This window comes from Chionomys nivalis, chromosome 7, assembly GCF_950005125.1.
Source record: "Chionomys nivalis chromosome 7, mChiNiv1.1, whole genome shotgun sequence".
NCBI lineage: Eukaryota > Metazoa > Chordata > Mammalia > Rodentia > Cricetidae > Chionomys > Chionomys nivalis.
Window position 1 is genome coordinate 98,127,108 of NC_080092.1, and position 17,561 is coordinate 98,144,668.

Genomic DNA, 17,561 nt, shown 5'->3' on the forward strand with positions numbered 1-17,561 from the left:
AATGAGTTCCAGGATATCCAAGGCTACACAGAGAAACCCTTGTCTTGAAAAACAAAAACAAAAAAGTAATAAAATAAAATAAAAGTTCCTTGATAAAGAAAGGCCTTTGTTTGAACACCATCTGGAACTCAGTAGACACAGCCTCCCTCCCCCACAGGTACCAGGGAAGACACAGACACCTCTGGAGCCAGCCCTGCAGGGTATCAGGGGGCCTCCTGGATAGCCACAACCTTCAAATTATCTTCAAGCTGCAGGCAGCCTCCCAAAGAGCATCCAGGGGCCTTAGGGTGGAGAGGGCAGATGAGGAAGCCTGAGCAGAGGCCCCACACAGATCCACTCCCACAGAAGCATGAGGCTCCTTCCGTTGCACTTCTTGGCTGTGCTGGGTAAGTCTCCTGCAGACACCAAGGGAAGGGCCTTGAGGAAGTAGGGCTCAGGGAATGGGGTGTCAGAGAGTCCAGAGAAAGAACTGAAGGCAGCTGCACCAGAGGGAGAGAAGGTGGATGTGTGCGTGTGTGTGTGTGTGTGTGTGTGTGCGCGCGCGCGTGTGCGTGTGTGTGTGTGTGTGTGTGTGTGTGTTGGCGGGGGCGGGGGGGGCTGAGCAGGATGCTGACATCAGCCCCATAGATGACACACGCATGTATGACCACGCAGGGCATCACCTTGATTCCACTGTGTGTGTGTGTGTGTGTGTGTGTGTGTGCGTGTTTGTAGTTGCCAGTGTGGTTGCTTATGGAAACCAGACATTGAGCATTAAGAGTGTGTCTTCTTCAATCTCTTCCCTGCCTTAGTTTTGGAGGCAAAGGCTCTCACTGGCCTGAAGCTTGCAGTTTCAGCTAGGCTGGCTAGCTGCTCCCCCAACACTGCGGTTGAAACATGCCCCACACCCACCTTTTTCGGTGGGCCCAACCAGGGACCCGAACTTGGGTCACCATGCTTGCACGGTCATCTCTCCTGATTCCGATTCCCATTAACTTGCCTGCCCTGGGGATTCCAAGTGTGAGACTGTGCAGAAGTTTCCTTTCAAGCCAGGTGCATGCCGGAAATCTCAGCACTCAGGAAGTGGAGACAGGAAGATCAGGAGTTCTAGGCCACCCTCAGGGAGATAGTGAGTTCAAGGCCAACCTGGAATATAGGAGAGAGCCTGTGTGAAGTAAAATAAAACATGCAGTCATGACCAGAGCCAACATCTGGGTCCAGAGGCCTAGCAAGGCTCAGCCTGGGCAGGGAGCTGTCTGGGCTGTCTCCCTCCTCTGCCCAGCTCCGCTTACCCCTCTCCTCTTTTACAGCTTCCTGCAGCGTCTCAGGGGAGCCAACAGAAGGTGAGTAGCCCCCACACTGCAGGGGGAAGGATCTAGCTGGGGGCACCTCGGCCGGAGCTGCACACTTGTGGCAAGTGTCTTGACCGGAAAGAGGTTACTAATGGTGAGGAAGGGGTGAGGGGGAACCCAGATGGATAACTCTGGCTCCACCCCTGCAGGACTGGGTGAGGCCATTAGGAGGCCTCTGGGGCGCATGGAGAGAGGAGAAAGTTTGCAGAGTGTGAAGAGGAGGGGTCCTCAGCAGCTGTGTTCCAGTCACAAGGCCCCAGGTCCTCATAGGGAGGAGAATTCCCCTGCCCCAAGGCCCACAGCTCTGCTTGATGGGTGGGATCCAGAGAAGGCCAGGAAATTCTAGGGTGCTCTTTCCCTAGAGGGGGGACCCTCAGGAGAGGAGTAGGGAGGGGAGAGAGGAGGGAGGACTTAGACATTAAGTTTTCTTGTTCTGGAAGCAGCTGAGAGTGACTGTTCCCTCTCTCTTTCTTAATATATGGGGGGAGTGTGCATGTGCATGTGTGTGTAATATATATACATGTATAGTGTGTAATATATACATGTCTAGTGTATAATGTATATGCATGTATAGTGTGTAATATATACATGTATGGTGCATAATATATACGTGTATGGTGTGTAATATATACATGTACAGTGTATAATATATGTATGGTGTGTAGTACATACATGTATATACCGCATGTATATATGTGTGTGAAATATATGTGTATCATGTGTAATGTATACGTATATAGTGTATAGTATATACATATATAGTGTGTGATATGTGCATGTATAGTCTGTAAAAAAAATATATATATATATATACATGTCTTTCTGTCTCCCCTTCTTTTCCTCCCCTTTTTTGTCTCCCCCTTCTCTTTCTCCTTCCCTGCCCCCTCCTCTCTCCTCTTTTCCTCCCCAACAGCCCAGGTATAGAGCCAGGGAGGAAAGGGAGTCAGGGAAAGACCACAGTCCCTGGCCTATTCCATCTTTCTCTTTGCTTCCTTCCCTGCCCCTCCTACCTGGACCTTCCCTTGGCACTCAGCCTCATCTCTGTGCCCCTCGGGGTGAGGCAGGCAGTCACCTCCGTGCCTTGTCCACCGCCTTGCGTCCCTGGGCATCCCCTTCTGTTCTGCTTAAGGAAGGGTGCAGGGTGGTGTTGACGAAGGTCTCAGTCGAATGAGGCACAGACCAAACTACCATTTCCTCATTTCTGTAAAAAAGAAAAAGGTTATTAGTGTCATAGCTAAAAAAAGAGCTGGTGTCTGGTTCTCAGGAAAGTACCTGGGCAGAGGCAGTGCTGCCTTCCTGTCCCCTCAGCCCATGGCCTGTGCTCAGCTCTGCTGGTGGAGTCCTGCAGAGGAGGCTTTTGAAGGCTGACTGATCCTTTGTTCCTTCACAAATCTTCTCAGAGGACGTTTGGTTACTGGCACTGTTGCTGGCCACAAGGGTAAAACAGGTACAGAAAGAGAAGCCACTCTTCCTGCAGGGACAGAGGGCGAAAGTGAACGAGAACTCTGTGCTGTTAGAATCGAGAGCATCAGTGGGCATGCGGGTCCACGACCATCGTCCCTGGGAGTTAGAGGCAAGAGGCTCAGAGGGGCAAGGTCATCCTCAGCAAGGTGGAGGCAAGCCTGGGCTACAGTAAGACCCTATCTTTAAAAGAAAAGGGGGAGGGAGGTGGTACCAGTTCTGGTGGCACACCTTTAATTCTAGCACTTGGGAGGCAGATGCAGGAGGATCTCTGTGAGTTCTGAGCCAGTGTGGTTTACACGGTGAGCTTCAGGACAGCCAGGGCATCATAGTGAGACCCTGTCTCAACAAACAAAAGCAGAACAAAACGACAGAACCCAGCAGCTGCCACCACAGCAGGCGCATGTAGAGAGGGATCTTTTCTATTTCCACCTCAGGACGCCAACTGTGCTGTCTCAGTGCTTCCAGTCCCCACGTATGCAAACCAAGCTTCTATTCCGGGCCGTCAAAATGGAAATGAGAGGGACCGTTTTTTCTTTTCACTTTTATAAGTCAAGCTCATTGCTCTTCATGAAGGGAGCAGAAAAATAAACAAACATGTAAACCACAGTTGGGCCCTCAACTCCTTTCCCACCCAGTGAGACAGAGTCCAGCCCCAAACACCTTCCTTAGACACTGATAAGACCTGTTGTCCCCAAAGGTCAAATGACAGAAGTCTTGTTACAAGTCTGCCAGATGGAGACCAGAGAAGGTCTGGCAGTGGCGTTAGGTCTGATATCCCAAATTAGAAATCTATTTTGATTAAAAAAAAATCCAAAAAACAAAAAACCTCCTCACAATGTTTAAAAAGATACAGGAAAGTCAGGAGGTGGTGGCATACGCCTTTAATCCCAGCACTGGGGAGGCAGAGGCAGGCGGATCTCTGTGAGTTTGAAGCCAGCCTGGTCTACAGAGTGAGTTCCAGGACAGCCAGGACTGGAAACCCTGTCTCATAAAACCAAAAAACAGGTTGGGGCAGGTGTCTCCAGAACTTGTCCTCTTTCCAGGATCTGCTCTTGTCTCAGCCGGTCACTTCCTGCTGTGGGGTGTGGAATGGGGTCCCTGGCCTCAGCACTCAGCTGAAGTGCAGTAGACACAAGTTCCCCTGAGGCAGAAATTAGGATCTGAAAGAAAGTGGGTACAGTGGTCAGAAACTTGGGGAGTCCTGGGCTTGGAGCCTCTCCATGGGATTTTTTCTTCTTTCTATTTTCTTGCAGAGGGTGGAGGTTTCAAGACAGGGTTTCTCTAGCTGTCCTGGAACTCACTCTGTTGACCAGGTTAGCCTTGAACTCAGAGATTCACCTGACGCTGCCTCCTGAGTACTGGGATTAAAGTTGTGTGGCCCATGGGTACTGTACAGTGTCCAGGCCTAGTAGAGCAAGGGCAACCTATGTGGTCAGGAGTCTGGGATGTTAATTATCTTCTCCTCTTCTTCTTTTTTTTTTTTTTTGTTTTTTTTTTTGGTTTTTCGAGACAGGGTTTCTCTGTGGCTTTGGAGCCTGTCCTGGAACTAGCTCTGTAGACCAGGCTGGTCTCGAACTCACTTCTCCTCTTCTTCTTTGAGACAGGTTTCACTGTGTAGTTTTGGCTGTCCTAGAACTATATAAACTATGTACACAAGGCCGGCCTTAAACTCACAGAGATCTGCCTCTGCCTCTCAAAGGCTGAGACCATGCCCTCTCCCTCTCTCTCTCTCTCTCTCTCTCTCTCTCTCTCTCTCTCTCTCTCCCTCTCTCTCTCTCTCCCTGTGTGTGTGTGTGTGTGTATGTCTGTGTGTGTATGTCTGTGCACCAATGCATGCAAAACCCACAGAACCCAGCAGAGGGTTTGGATTCCCTCTGGGAGTGGAGTTACAGGCAGTTGTGACCCACTATGTGACTCTGAGCAGCAAGCATTCTTAACCACTGAGCCATCTCCCCAGCCCCCAAAGCGTACTTACACAGCAGTTTCCCTACCGTCTGACTCCATGGCATAGAGTCACGTTATATTGGTGCTATGGCATCAAGAAATGGGTGGGGCTCATTTCTTCCTCTTGACCTCACTGGAAATCAGACTGAGGACCGTGCCCATGCCTGGCTCAGGCTCTGCCGTGGCATGATGCCTCTAAAGCCTTGTTCGTCCTCAGATCAGATCACACCCCCTGCACAGACCGTGTTCCACTGTTAGGTTTGCAGTTGTTTCCACCTCTGGGTAGCTGGGACCGGAGCTGCCCTGACGTGTGTGTGGCGGATCCAAGTCTGTCTTTGATTCTGTTGGGATGTATGTGTCCTGGAGAATACCTGCTGAGCCGTCACTAATTCTTTTAACTTCCCCCACCTTTGTTAAGGTGCTGGAGACTGAACTCAGGGTCTTAGAATTGATAGCTAGTCTTGTATTCTACCACTGAGATACACCCTCAACCCCTATGTTTACACTTCTTTAAAAAAAACCTATTTGTGGGGCTGGAGAGATGGCTGCTCTTCCAGAGGACCTGGGTTCAATTCCCAGCACCCACATGGCAGCTCGCCGCTGACTGTAACTCCAGCTCCAGGGAACCTGACAACCTCACACAGACATGCAGGCAGGCAAAACACCAATGCACACAAAATAAAAATAGGTAAATCATTTTTAAAAAATTTAAATTTATTTGCTTATGTGTGTATGTATCTGCGTGAGTTTTGGTGAACTGCCTTCACGCAGGTGCCCTTGGAGGCCAGGAGAGAATGTCCATCCCCCAGTCCTGAAGTTACAGGTGGTTGTGAGTTGACTGATGCGAGCCGGAAACCAAAACCCAAATCTCCTAGGACTGCTCCTGACCACTGGGTCTTCTGTCCAGCTCCAACTATTAACTTTTTGAAGAATTATCAAACCAGAGTTTTAAAGTACTTGGTTTCTTTCTTTCCCTGACTTGCTCACCTCCCAGACATCACCATTGCCTACAAAGTGCTGGAAGTTTACCCTCAAAGCCGCCGGGTGCTTATAACCTGCGACAGCCCTGAGGCACCCCGGCCCATCACTTACTCTCTCATGGCTAGCCGAGGGGTCCTGGTGGCGACAAGGGTTGTGCGTGATGACAAGCCAGCCTCCTTCAACATCAACATCACGCTCAAGTCCAGCCCAGACCTGCTCACCTACTCCTGCCGAGCGTCCTCTGATCTGGGCACCTATGGGCCCAGCAGCCGGCTGCAGATGTACTGGGAGCTGTGGACCAGTGAGTACAGAGGGTGCAGGCTGGTGAGGCTGGTGGGATGTGGATCCGTGGAGGGGCTGGGGGAGGGGATGGTGGACTTTGGGATGGGGGGAGACAGGAGGAGGCAGCAGAGTGGGGACAGAGGGCGGACTGCCTGCCTCCAAAGCTGTGCCCAGTCCGTGGGTGACCAGAGGGCACAGTCTCCCGGCAGGGGCCAGAAGGTTCAGTGGGGTCTGACTGGAGCTGCTCATCAAGACATTGCTGTTAATTGTCTCATCCACACCCGTGGGGAGGCAGTCAGGTTCCTCACTGCCATTGTGGAAGTCAACGTTCTCTGAGGTTGAGGGTGTTGCTTAGACAACCCGTAAGAGACCACATCTGCTTTCATCTCCCACGCTACTCTCCCCTCCCCCCCAGACCTTTCTTTCTTCCCTTTCCACCCAAGCCGTCACTCTCTGTTAATAGGAACGAGGAAGTATTGCTGGCCTCCACGAGTCCAGCATCTTCACCCTCCAAAAACACCAAGGCCAAGAGCCTAAAAGAGGGTGCCCAGGGTCTGAAGCCCAGCATGTGGAAGGCTGGGATCGCCTTGTGAGCTGGCTGTGGGGTCTTGAACACGTCTCTTCGTGCCTGGATCTCGATTGCAAGATGATAACAGGACACCCCGGGGAGGGGGTTGGGCTTAGGAAGGTGCAAGGGAGATGACACTCGGCACTGATGGGGCTTAGTGCAGGCATGGGACAGTTAGCTTCTGGTCCCAGCACCTCCATTCTTCTAAGCGGTGGCCTGTGTCTAAAAGAGCTTGTCATCCAGCCCCCCCCCTCCAGGCCAGAGGCCTGTCGGGCGAGGTGAGCGCCTAATCACTGAGCTACATCCCCAGCCTAGCTTACAGATTTATTTATATTTTATATAAATATATATAAAATTTGCCTCTATGTCTGTGCTCCACGTACGTGTAGTGCCGTGGAGGCCAGAGGGGGTTGTCAGGGCCCCTGGAAGTGTAGTTACAGATAGTTGAGAGCCACCTTGTTGGAGCCGAGAACCAGACTGGGGTCCTTTGAAAGCAGCAAGCACTTCTATCTTTTGTTTCTTTTCTTTTCCTTCTTTCTTTTTTCTTTTCTTTTCTTTTTCTTGAGACAGGGTTTCTCTGTGTATCCTTGGCTGTCCTGAAACTCACTCTGTAGACCAAACTGGCCTTGAACTCAGAGATCCATCTACCTCTGTGGCCCCCCATCACCAGTGCTGGTAAGTCTCACATTGTAGCCCAGGTTGACCTGGAATTTGCAGTGTAGTCCAGGCTGGCCTTAAATTAATGGGTGTTTCCAACTGTTTTTGTTTGTTTGTTTGTTTGTTGTTTCTTGTTTTTTAATTAAAAGATTTTTGTTTGTTTATTTTTGAGGCAGGGTCTCTCTACATAGTTCTAGTTGTTCTGGAACTCGCTATGTAAACCAGGTTGTCCTCACACTCACAGAGATCCGCCTGCCTCTGCCTCCCAAGTGCTGGGCTTAAAGGCGTATGCCACCATGGCCTGTTTATTGTGTGTAGTTGTTTTGTTGTTGTTGTTGTTGTTTTTTTTTTTTTTTTTTTTGGTTTTTCGAGACAGGGTTTCTCTGTAGCTTTGGAGCCTGTCCTGGAACTAGCTCTTGTAGACCAGGCTGGTCTCGAACTCACAGAGATCCACCTGCCTCTGCCTTCCGAGTGCTGGGATTAAAGGCGTGCGCCACCACCGCCCGGCTTTTGTGTGTGGTTTTTAAGGTGTCATCAGATGCCAGAGTCATCAGGCCCCCTGGAGTCAGACTTACAAAGGCTGTGAGCCATACACCAAGGGTGCTGGGAACCTACCGGGTCCTCTACAAGAGCAGGAAGCAGTCTCAGCTGCTGAGCCATCTCTCTAGCCCCCATCCTTATTTATTTATTTAGTTATTATTTTCTCTCTTAGATTCCTGAGGGCTAGGATTTCAGGCGTGTGCTGCCAGGTCACTATTTAAGAACTTCGAAAGCGGGCTGCCTGAGAATCCTGACTGCTGTCTGTCTACTTGGTGTTAGCTTGGTGATGTGGAACCTAGCTCTTATGAGTCCATTTTTATTTTTAGCCTGGTCCCTGCAGGAGTTTAGTCCAAAACAATTTTTAAAATTACCCAGTGATGACAGGCGGTGGTGGTGCAAGTCTTTAATCCCAGTGCTCTGGAGGCAGAGGCTGTCGGATCTCTGAGTTCAAGGCCAACCTGGGCTACAGAGTGAGTTCCAGGACAGTCAGGGCTACACAAAGAAACCCTGTCTCGAAAAAGAAAACAAACAAACAAACAAAAATGTTTTTTTTTTTCAGCCAGGGTTTCTCTGTGTAGTCCTGGCTGTCCTGGAACTCACGCGGTAGACCAGGCTGGCCTCTAACTCACGGAGATCTGCCTGTCTCTGCCTCCCGAGTGCGGAGATTAAAGGTGTGTGCCACCACTGCCCAGCAAATTTTGTTATATCATTGTTCCTCTTTTTGTTTGTTAGTTAGTTTGTTTGTTTTTTTGAGACAAGGTTTCTCTGTAGCTTTTTGGAGCCTGTCCAGGGACTCGCTGGAACTCACAGAGATCCGCCTGTCTCTGCCTCCTGAGTGCTGGGATTAAAGCCAGCCGTGTACCACCACCATCACCTGGCCCAAAAGAGTTTTTTTTTTTTAATATTTTAAAATGGAATTGTATAGTATATGCTACAAGCCACCTATTAGCCTAGACAAGCAGGGCAGAGGGCAATCTGGCAAGCTGCCAGGGGAAGGTGGCAGTCACAGCTACGTCTCTGGGTTCCTTTGACAGATAAAGAGAAGGATGCATTGGGCGTCTGAAAGTTTCTGCATCTCACCTGTACTGTCCTGTCTTTCCCTCCCTGCCAGAGCCCGTGTCCCAGCTGCAGGCTGACTTCACCCTGCGTGATGGGAACTCAGGCCCCACGGCGGAGCTGTCCTGCCTGGCATCCTCAGGAAGTCCACCCATCATCTACCGCTTGGTCGGGAATGACGGGCGTATACATGCACAGCAGAGACCCCTCCACGGGAAGCCTGCCAACTTCTCCATCCCCCTGTCCCAGACGTTTGGCTGGTTCCATTGTGAAGCTGTAAATGGTGTCAGTGTCGAGAGCAGCGCCCGTGTGCTGCTGTCCCCAGGTGAGAAGGCCCTTCCAGACGGTGGGGAGGGGGACGGGGGGACTGTAGTGTGTCCAGGAAGGTGGTCAGGGCTGGGGAAGGGCTGGACCTGGCCACTGCCCAGGGCACGATGGGCCTGAGATGCTGCATGCCTCCTTTGCCCCTGGCCTAGCAGGAGCCCAACCCACACTCCTTCCCACCCCACAGGGGAGCTGCCTCTGACACCCACCTGCATTCTGGCCGGCAGCCTGGTCTCCATTGCAACCATTAGTTATGGGATGCTGAGGTCAACCAGGTAATAACTACAGGAGCCTGACATTGTGCGAGAGGCCGACCACCCCCTCGCACAGCCAAGGTCCTAAGTGGGAACAGCAGGTTAGTCTTGTGAGACGGGTTGTCAGTGAGATACAGCAAGGACCCAGCCTGAAGCTGCTTATTAAAGCCAAAAGCCTACAGTGTCTAGCATGTTCCTTTCACACCCCACCCTAACCAGGGCTCTCAGCCGAATTCTGGTGGGGGACTTCCCTATGGGTCTCATGGAGCCTCAAGGGACCAGAGTGGGCCAGGGGCTTCTGGCCTGCATAGCCCCCCACAGTGGTCCCACCTGCCAACCTTTGTGCAAAGGTGAGGCCTCCCAAGTTCCCCTCTCTAAGCCTTCACATCTCTGACATGTACAGTGGCCAGGGCCTGTGAGTGATCTGGCTCCAAGTACCACAGACCTCTGAGCACCAACTACTGGCCTTTGGGAGGTTGTCAATTCTGTCTCCATGAACATCTCAGCTTGGCCCCTGTTGGAACTCCTGGTTCCTCCCAAGACCATCCAGAGGTTAGACTCTCAGGAGGGTATGTCACCTCTCTGAGACTCATTGTTTTCCTCTATAAAATGGGAGTACAGAGGCCTACCTAGCTCCTGCTGACCGTGTGACCAGGGGCCAGCGAGTAACCTCTTGGTGATTCAATGCCTTTAGTGTCGTGAGTAAGAAGCTCACTGATGCTCTTGAATCCGTAAGATTGGGTGAGTCTGTGTGACCTGGACTGTCGACTCCCTTGTCATCAGGTTGTGACCGGAAGACAGAGTCCCCAGGCTTTCCTCCCTGCCCTATACAAGAATTCACCACTGCAGTGAAAAAGAACCCGGGGAGAGGGGACAGAAAGGGGAGTGTATGCAGATCAGGATACCAAAAGTATTGCACCCCAAAAGGGGCTCTGAAGTCTCGAGCATTATCATGTATAAGGCCCAAAGAGATAAACTTGTATTGTGTAGGGGATTCCTGCTGTGTGAGTGGCTATTGGCGGCTCTTGCTACAAGAACAATAAGAGTAACCGAGTGGGTGTGCTTGCTCGCGGGTGCACTGGAGACCAGCTCCTCCCCACTGAGGGTGGTGTAATTGAAGAGGGGGTCACTGACAATTTGGTAACGGTAAATGGTTTCTGTGTGTGGTGTGGTGGCTCACACCTGTAATCCCAGAATTTGGGAGGTAGAAGAAAGAGTTTAAGGCCAATCTTGTTACATGAGTCAGATCTCAAAGAACCAAGCAATCAAGCAAAGAAATAGAAACAAAAATTGAGGTGCTGGCTGGGTGTGATGGTGCACACCTTTGATTCCAGCACTTGGGAGGCAGCAGCAGCAGGATTCCTGTGAGTTAGAGATCAGCGTGGTCTACATAGTGAGTTCCGGGACAGCCAGGCTGCATAGTAGGACTCTGTCTCAAAATTAAAACAACAACAACAACAACAACAACAGAATCTAAAAAGGGGCTTGCGAGATGTGTAAAGGTGCTTGCTGCCAAGCCTGACAGCCTGAGCTCAATCCCAGGGACCCACACGGCGGAAGGAGAGCACTGTCTCCTGCAAGAATCCCTCTCTGTCACCTGTACCATGTCATCTGCCACCCACCCCCACGCCAGGCGCAAAACAAATAAATGTAATGTAAAAAGATTTGTTTGTTTGTTGTTTGCTTTTCAAGACAGGGTGTGTCTCTGTGTAACAGCAGCTCTGGCTGTCCTGAAACTCGCTTTGTAGATCCACCTGCCTCTGCTGCACAGGTGTTGGGATTAAAGGCATGCCCCCACAGTCTGGCTAAATTTATTATTTTTTTAATCTAGAAAGAAAAGAAAAGGAAGGAAGGAGGTGTGGGAGAGTCCTGCAACCACCAGGATTCCTCCGGCAAACACTCAGGGTGTGTGTGCAGATTTTAGGAGTTAGACAGCCAGGAGTGCCCTGTGCTCACTCACCAGCCAATTGCCACCCTCTGTGTAAGCTTGGGGAGCCCAACTCCTACTGTGCCCATTCCTGTTTTCTCCCCAATGCACCCCTTCCGGTGGGCCAGGTTTCTGCCCCAACTTCCCTTACTGTCCAGTCCCCTCATTACAGAGGTGCCAATGTCCTCATTACTCCTTACCCACTGAAGTGACCATGGTAGTGCCATCTTGTCCTGATTCTAGTTTGTGTCTGTCTAGTTACTCCTCAGCTCTCTACACCTCTCAACAGCTACGATTGCCTCGGCAGCCCATTTGTGTTGCCAACGTAAGCATACAACCCAGAATAAGCACCCGGTTCCCTTTCTAAATGCTATTTTTTGCGGGGAAGAGGAGCTGATGATCTTATTTAATTTTTAAAATTACATTCCTTTCTGTGTGTGTGTGTGTGTTTTGAAACAGGATCTCAGATAGCTCAGGCTGGTCTTGAACTCTTTATCCTCCTCTTCTCTACCTCTTGAGACCATCTGAACGTTTATGAGCCTAGGTTCTGGGTTGATGGGATTTGGGTGTCTGGAGAGCTTTTCTAGAGAGGACCAGAAGCCAGGTGTAAGGTGGGGACCGGCCGCCCAAGGGTTTCTCTCCCAGGGGTCTTTCTGAACCTTTCTTGTTGAGACCTCCCAGAGGTGAGCTTTTCCTCCCTTCTGCCCCACCCTGGCGCCACCGCAGGCGCAGCTCCAAGTTCCTGCCACCTGGCACCGCGCAGCAGGCACTGAGGGACACCCTGCAGCGAGTCCCTGGCGTCTGGCCACGCCCTCCTTCGGCGGCCGGCCACGCCCCCAGGGGCCAGAACGGGGCGGGTCGATCCGGCTAGTTTTCGGCCATCCGCGGCTCGGCGGCGACGGCGACATGGAGAGCGGGGCCTACGGCGCGGCCAACGCGGGCGGCTCCTTCGACCTGAGGCGCTTCGTGTCGCAGCCTCAGGTGGTGACGCGCATCGTGAGCATGGTGAGTCGGCCAGCGGGGATCCGGAGCCGCGCGCCCCGGCCACCAGGCCCCGTGGGCCGCCGGCTTCCGAGCGCGACAGGTGGCTGCGGCCGCACGTCCCAGGCCTGGCGGAGAGCGCGGGCCCGGCACCCCTTCGTGTCTCCGTCCCCTCCAGGCCGTGCGCCCTGTCGCCTGTCCCACTGCGTGACTTCGGATCTCGTCTCATCCACTCGTCCCGGACACCCCGGTGCGGGATGTCCTCCGAGGTGCTCTGCGGGGACGGGCCCGTCGCCCTGCTGGCAGTGGGTGGGGCTCCGGGGGCCACGCCACAGCAGGTGGCCTGCACGCCGCGCTTCCCGGCGTGGGGAATTCACCTGGAAGGGACTTTCTGAGGCCACGTGGGGTGCAAGGAGGGGGGTGGCGTGGCGCCCTGAAGTAGGATTTCCTTCCCCCTCAGAGGCTAGCAACAGGTCAGCTAACCAACCCAGCACGCAATCTCTCCCCAGAAGCCGGGCAAGCCCGCTGGTACCAGGCGCATACGGCGGGTGTCCCTATCGTGGGACGAAAACACTGAAAGCTGAGGCTTTCGCTGCGGGATTGAGGGTGGGCCTACTGCTCCCAGAGGATCTGGGCCCGGAGTCTTGGAGGTGCCATGGCTCCCCGAGCCTCCCAGCCTAGCGGTGGAGTCTAGTCGACTGTGTCCCGGGTTGTACCCTGTCAGTCAGGATGGCAGTACCAGGAGTCTTGACCCAGACTGTGCGCCCGGTCCTGGAGTTCCGGCTTCATCTCCAGCTGGAGGCGGGGCTTGTGATTTCGGTTCTACAGCCCTATAGAGAGCGTTCTGGGAGAATCGGATTGCTCTGGCCCCAGGAGTCTGGAGGCTGCCGGGTTGAGGTGGGCTCTTAGCAGTGGCCTTGAGGTGCGGGAAGGAGGCAAAATGTCTAGGGCGATTCCAAAGGGGCTGTTTCCCAAACTGGACAGTTTCAGCTGGTGATTTTCCCTCCTCAGCCCTGGCTCCTGCGAGAGATCTAACCTGGCCCACAGACCTTTGGCTCTGACCACCCCAAGAACCTTGTTCTGAGGGGAACGAGTGTGGGGCTGGATTCTAGCCTGTGGTTCTCTAGAGGGGAGCAGCCAGCTTGCCAAAGAGGGAAGGGTTAGCCAGCAAGGCCTTGTAGGGGGAAGGCTGGCCGGCTGGGGAGTCACTTGCACTAGGGGAGTCTTGGAGGGGACCGAGCTCTGCTGTTGAAGGATGGTCTGGAAGATGTTGGTTAATGCTATAGAGTTGACTTGGGACAAGGTCTTGGGGTGAGGGTTGGATGGAACTTTTGTTTTACGCCACCTTGTTTAAAGCTCATTTAGATGGGATGTGATGGCTCACATCTGTAATCTCAGTACTGAGGGGGCTGAGGCAGGAGGATTGTCATAGGCTTCAGGCCAGCTCGAGCCAGACAGACTGAGATCTTGTCTTTTTTGTGTGCGTTTGCGTGTGCGGATGAAGATAGCATGTGCATGCGGGGTATCCACAGAGGTCAGAAAACGGTCATCTGTTCACCCGGAACTGGAGTTACAGGCGGTTATGAGTCACAGTGTGGGTGCTGAGAACCAAATCCAGGTCCTCTGCAAGAGCAGTTAGTGCTCTTGACTGATGAGCTGGCTCTTCGGTCTGAGACTCTTATCTTAAAACAGCCAAAAAGGAGCAGGTGTGGTGGCTCGTGCCTTTAATCACCGCACTCTGCTCTGAAAGCAGAAGCAGGTTCTGAGTTCCAGAACAGCCAGGGCCACATAGTGAGACCCTCTCTCAAAACAAACAAAAGCTGGGCCATGGTCATACAGGCCTTAATCCTAGCATTTGGGAGGGAGAGGCAGGTGGATCTCTGTGAGTTTGAAGCCAGCCTGGTCTACATGATGAGTTCCAGGATAGCCAGGGCTGTTACACAGAGAAACCCTGTCTTAAAAAACAAAACAAATAAACACACACACACCACCAGCAACATGTGGTACACATGCCTTGCATGTATGAGGCCCTAGGTTTGAATTGACAGCAATGAGGATGGGATAGGGTGGGGGGAACCCCAAGCAAGCATGAGTGGATGACTGTAATCCCAGCCTTTGGGAGGTGGAGGCTGGAGGGCCAGGAGTCAAGATCATCCCGGGTTACACGGAGTCCAGCCTGGACTAAATGTGACCCCCAACACCAAACAACCCAAAAACAAACAAAAACTTAACCCAACCCAACCAAACAAAAACAGCCGGGCGTTGGTGGCGCACACCCTTGTCCCAGCGCTGGAGGCAGAGACAGGCGGATCTCAGCGTTTGAGGGGGGAGGGTAACCCTTTCCCACAACAGCCCAGTCTACCCTCCGGCCCCTGATGGGGAGGACCTGTGGACGGACACCCTGGCCACAGCCTGCCCATCTCCTCACTCCAGGAGTCCAGAGGGGTTGAAACACCGGTCTCCATATGGGTATCAGTAGAGAGACAAGAGCTAGCTGCTGCCCTGCTAGGATCCTCATCGAGGGCACCGAGAGGGGTCTGTCTATGCAGGATGTGCCCACAGATGTCTGCGCCCACCCACCAGTGCCCTCCCCCCTCAGGTCCTGGCCTTGATCGTGTTCTCCTGCATCTTCGGTGAGGGCTACAGCAACACTCACGATTCTCAGCAGTTACACTGTGTGTTCAACAAGAACGAGGATGCCTGCCGCTATGGCAGTGCCATCGGGGTGCTGGCCTTCCTGGCGTCAGCCTTCTTCCTCGTGGTCGACGCCCTTTTCTCCCAGATAAGCAATGCTACTGATCGCAAGTACCTGGTCATCGGTGACCTGCTCTTCTCAGGTATGCCTGTGGCACTGGCACGCCAAGGCTTCACAACGAGGGGCCTTGGTGCTGTTGGGAGGGGTTGCCGATAGCAGCTCAGGATCATGGACCTCACTTGTGGCTTCTCCCGAGTCCCCTGTACCCTGGGATGGCACCCAAGGCATTCAGACTTCAGAAACTCAAGAGTGTTGACATAAGGGTGAGGATGGCATCAGGTTTCTGGACTCATCCATCCTGTCTAGCACTCACCCTAAGCCCTCACTTCCCTCTGCTTCTGTAGGTCACACAGCACAAAGCCTTGAGTCCCTTCCTTGAGTCCCGGGGACAGATGGGACTCCCAGGGGCGCAGGAGACATTTCTGGGCCACTCTTCCTCATTGTCTCCCCAGCTCTCTGGACTTTCCTGTGGTTCGTTGGTTTCTGCTTCCTAACCAACCAGTGGGCAGCCACCAATTCTGAAGACGTGCGGGTGCAAGCGGACTCGGCACGGGCAGCCATCACCTTCAGCTTCTTCTCCATCTTCTCCTGGGTAGGTGGGCTGGGGAGGGCAGCTTCAGAAATTTCCATGAAGAGCCAGGTCCCCTTGCCCTGCCCACACCTTGCATCTTCCCCTGCAGGGTGTGCTGGCCTCTCTGGCCTACCAACGCTACAAGGCGGGAGTGGATGCCTTCATTCAGAACTATGTGGACCCCACCCCAGACCCCAGCACAGCCTACTCCACCTACCCCAGTGCCTCCGTGGAAAACTACCAGCAGCCACCCTTCACCCAGAACGTGGAGACCACTGAGGGCTACCAGCCTCCCCCTGTGTACTGAGCAGCCATGGGCAAAGAGGCAGGGAGGTGCTTGGGGCCGCCCCCTCCCCTGGACTTTTCTCGAGGTTTGCTGACGGAACCGCAGTCCCTTGCCGGTTCCAGTTGACAGCCAAAGAGCCTGCGCTGTTCCGTATTCTAGCTGCAGCCAGAGCACACCTGAAGTGCCTATGCCTGAAGGGGCGCCATCGCCAACCCCCAGGACTGGGGATGGCGCCCAGGGCCTTGAATTTGCTTACCCAGTGCCACTGTTGAGCTGTGTGCCCAGCTCTTGTTGCTTTTGATAACCCTGAATCCCACCTCAGCCAGAAGCAGGTGCCCGCTATATGCTGTTTTTGGCATATACCAGTTTCCCCTCAGCTGGAAGTCTGAGCTCAGCTTGTGGCCACAGGACCCCAACTATCTTTTCTTTTTCCTCCAAAGACAAGGTTGGGGGTCCATGCACCAATCTCCTTGGAGCACTGGCCCTAGGCTCTCCACTTCCTCACTCAGGTTCACTACCCAGCTTCCTTCTCTACTGTCTTCTGGGGTCACCACTGGGCCAACTGTCCCCAGGCTGCTTGCCTGACAGCAGTGGAGCAGGCTGGGGACTAGATATCACTTCCTTCTTGCTCCCGCCCCCTGGCAGGAGGGAGGAGCTTTGTCTGGCGATAACACCCAGCTTTATGTAAATATCCCCCAGCAGTTATTAGATACTAGGAGGAGGGCAGGAACCCCTGCACTGAATGTATCGAGACTTGGTGGGGATGTCACTGCCCTCAGGTTCTGTAGACTAGTCGGGACGTGAAATAAATGTTTTTTTCTCAGTGTGCTGTCCTTGATAGCACCAAAAGCTAGGGATAGAAATACACTTTGATTGATACTGTTTTGAGAAAAGGCCTCAGATTTATGTAGCCAAGGATGAAGCTCTGACCTTCCCCCCAGCACTTGGTTTCAAACCCTGGACTATAGTATCTGCATAGCCCAGGCTGGCCTCAAAATTTACCCGACTCTGAAGTACCGGCCATGCTTGGCTAGACCAGGGTCTCACTGTGTAGATCTGGCTGTCTGTCCTGGGACTCAGATCCACCTGCCTCTGCCTCCTGAGTGTTGGGAAAAAGCTGTAAACCGTCGCGTCCAGCCAGGACATGTACCCTGAGCATGGGGTGGCAGCTTCTGATGGGGCCTTCTACTGCACCCTAAAATAGCCAGTGTCAGTGTATAGACGGGTTCTGCTGCCCCCTCCAGAGCAGATATTTCCCATCAGAAGTGAAGGGCACAGTGCAGGAGGTTGGGTCTTGATACCTTCCTGGGACAAGTCACAGAGCTGACCCATCTCTGTCAGGAAGCAGCGTGCCCCTGAGGCAACTCTTGGCTTTTGTGCAATGATGAGGCCATCAGTAGTGGGTTCTGATGGTGTCTTTCAAAATCTGAAGTATAAACTAACAGTGTTATGCCAGGCTCTGAGCTGTAGGCCTTCCCTCTAGAGCATGGCCTGAAGCTGGGCACAGCACTAGGGAAGGGACACATGTTGCGTTCGCGTCTTAGACCCAGGTCTTTGGCCTTCGAGGGAGTTACCACAGCCCATTTTACAAGGCGCGTCTGTGATTTCCTCAGCCCAGATTATCAAGCGCCTGTTCACAA

The 17,561-nt window shown here is 53.0% G+C and overlaps 2 protein-coding genes across 3 annotated transcripts; both read left to right on the forward strand.

The window, feature by feature from the left end:
- The first annotated feature begins 349 nt into the window (after positions 1–349).
- C7H17orf99 (chromosome 7 C17orf99 homolog) lies at positions 350–12,199 on the forward strand. Its single transcript, XM_057774000.1, has 6 exons — positions 350–386; positions 1,290–1,322; positions 5,734–6,021; positions 8,879–9,140; positions 9,306–9,422; positions 12,055–12,199. The coding sequence occupies exons 1-6, from the start codon at positions 350–352 to the stop codon at positions 12,197–12,199; spliced, it is 882 nt and encodes a 293-aa protein (XP_057629983.1).
- On the forward strand, positions 12,195–16,745 carry Syngr2 (synaptogyrin 2). 2 transcript variants are annotated; one of them, XM_057775521.1, is made up of 4 exons: positions 12,195–12,333; positions 14,909–15,146; positions 15,517–15,656; positions 15,745–16,745. In XM_057775521.1, the coding sequence occupies exons 1-4, from the start codon at positions 12,235–12,237 to the stop codon at positions 15,940–15,942; spliced, it is 675 nt and encodes a 224-aa protein (XP_057631504.1). In that variant the 5' UTR covers positions 12,195–12,234; the 3' UTR covers positions 15,943–16,745. The 2 variants fall into 2 exon arrangements, with proteins under 2 accessions (XP_057631504.1, XP_057631505.1); XM_057775522.1 differs by lacking the exon at positions 15,517–15,656.
- Positions 16,746–17,561: the final 816 nt, after the last annotated feature.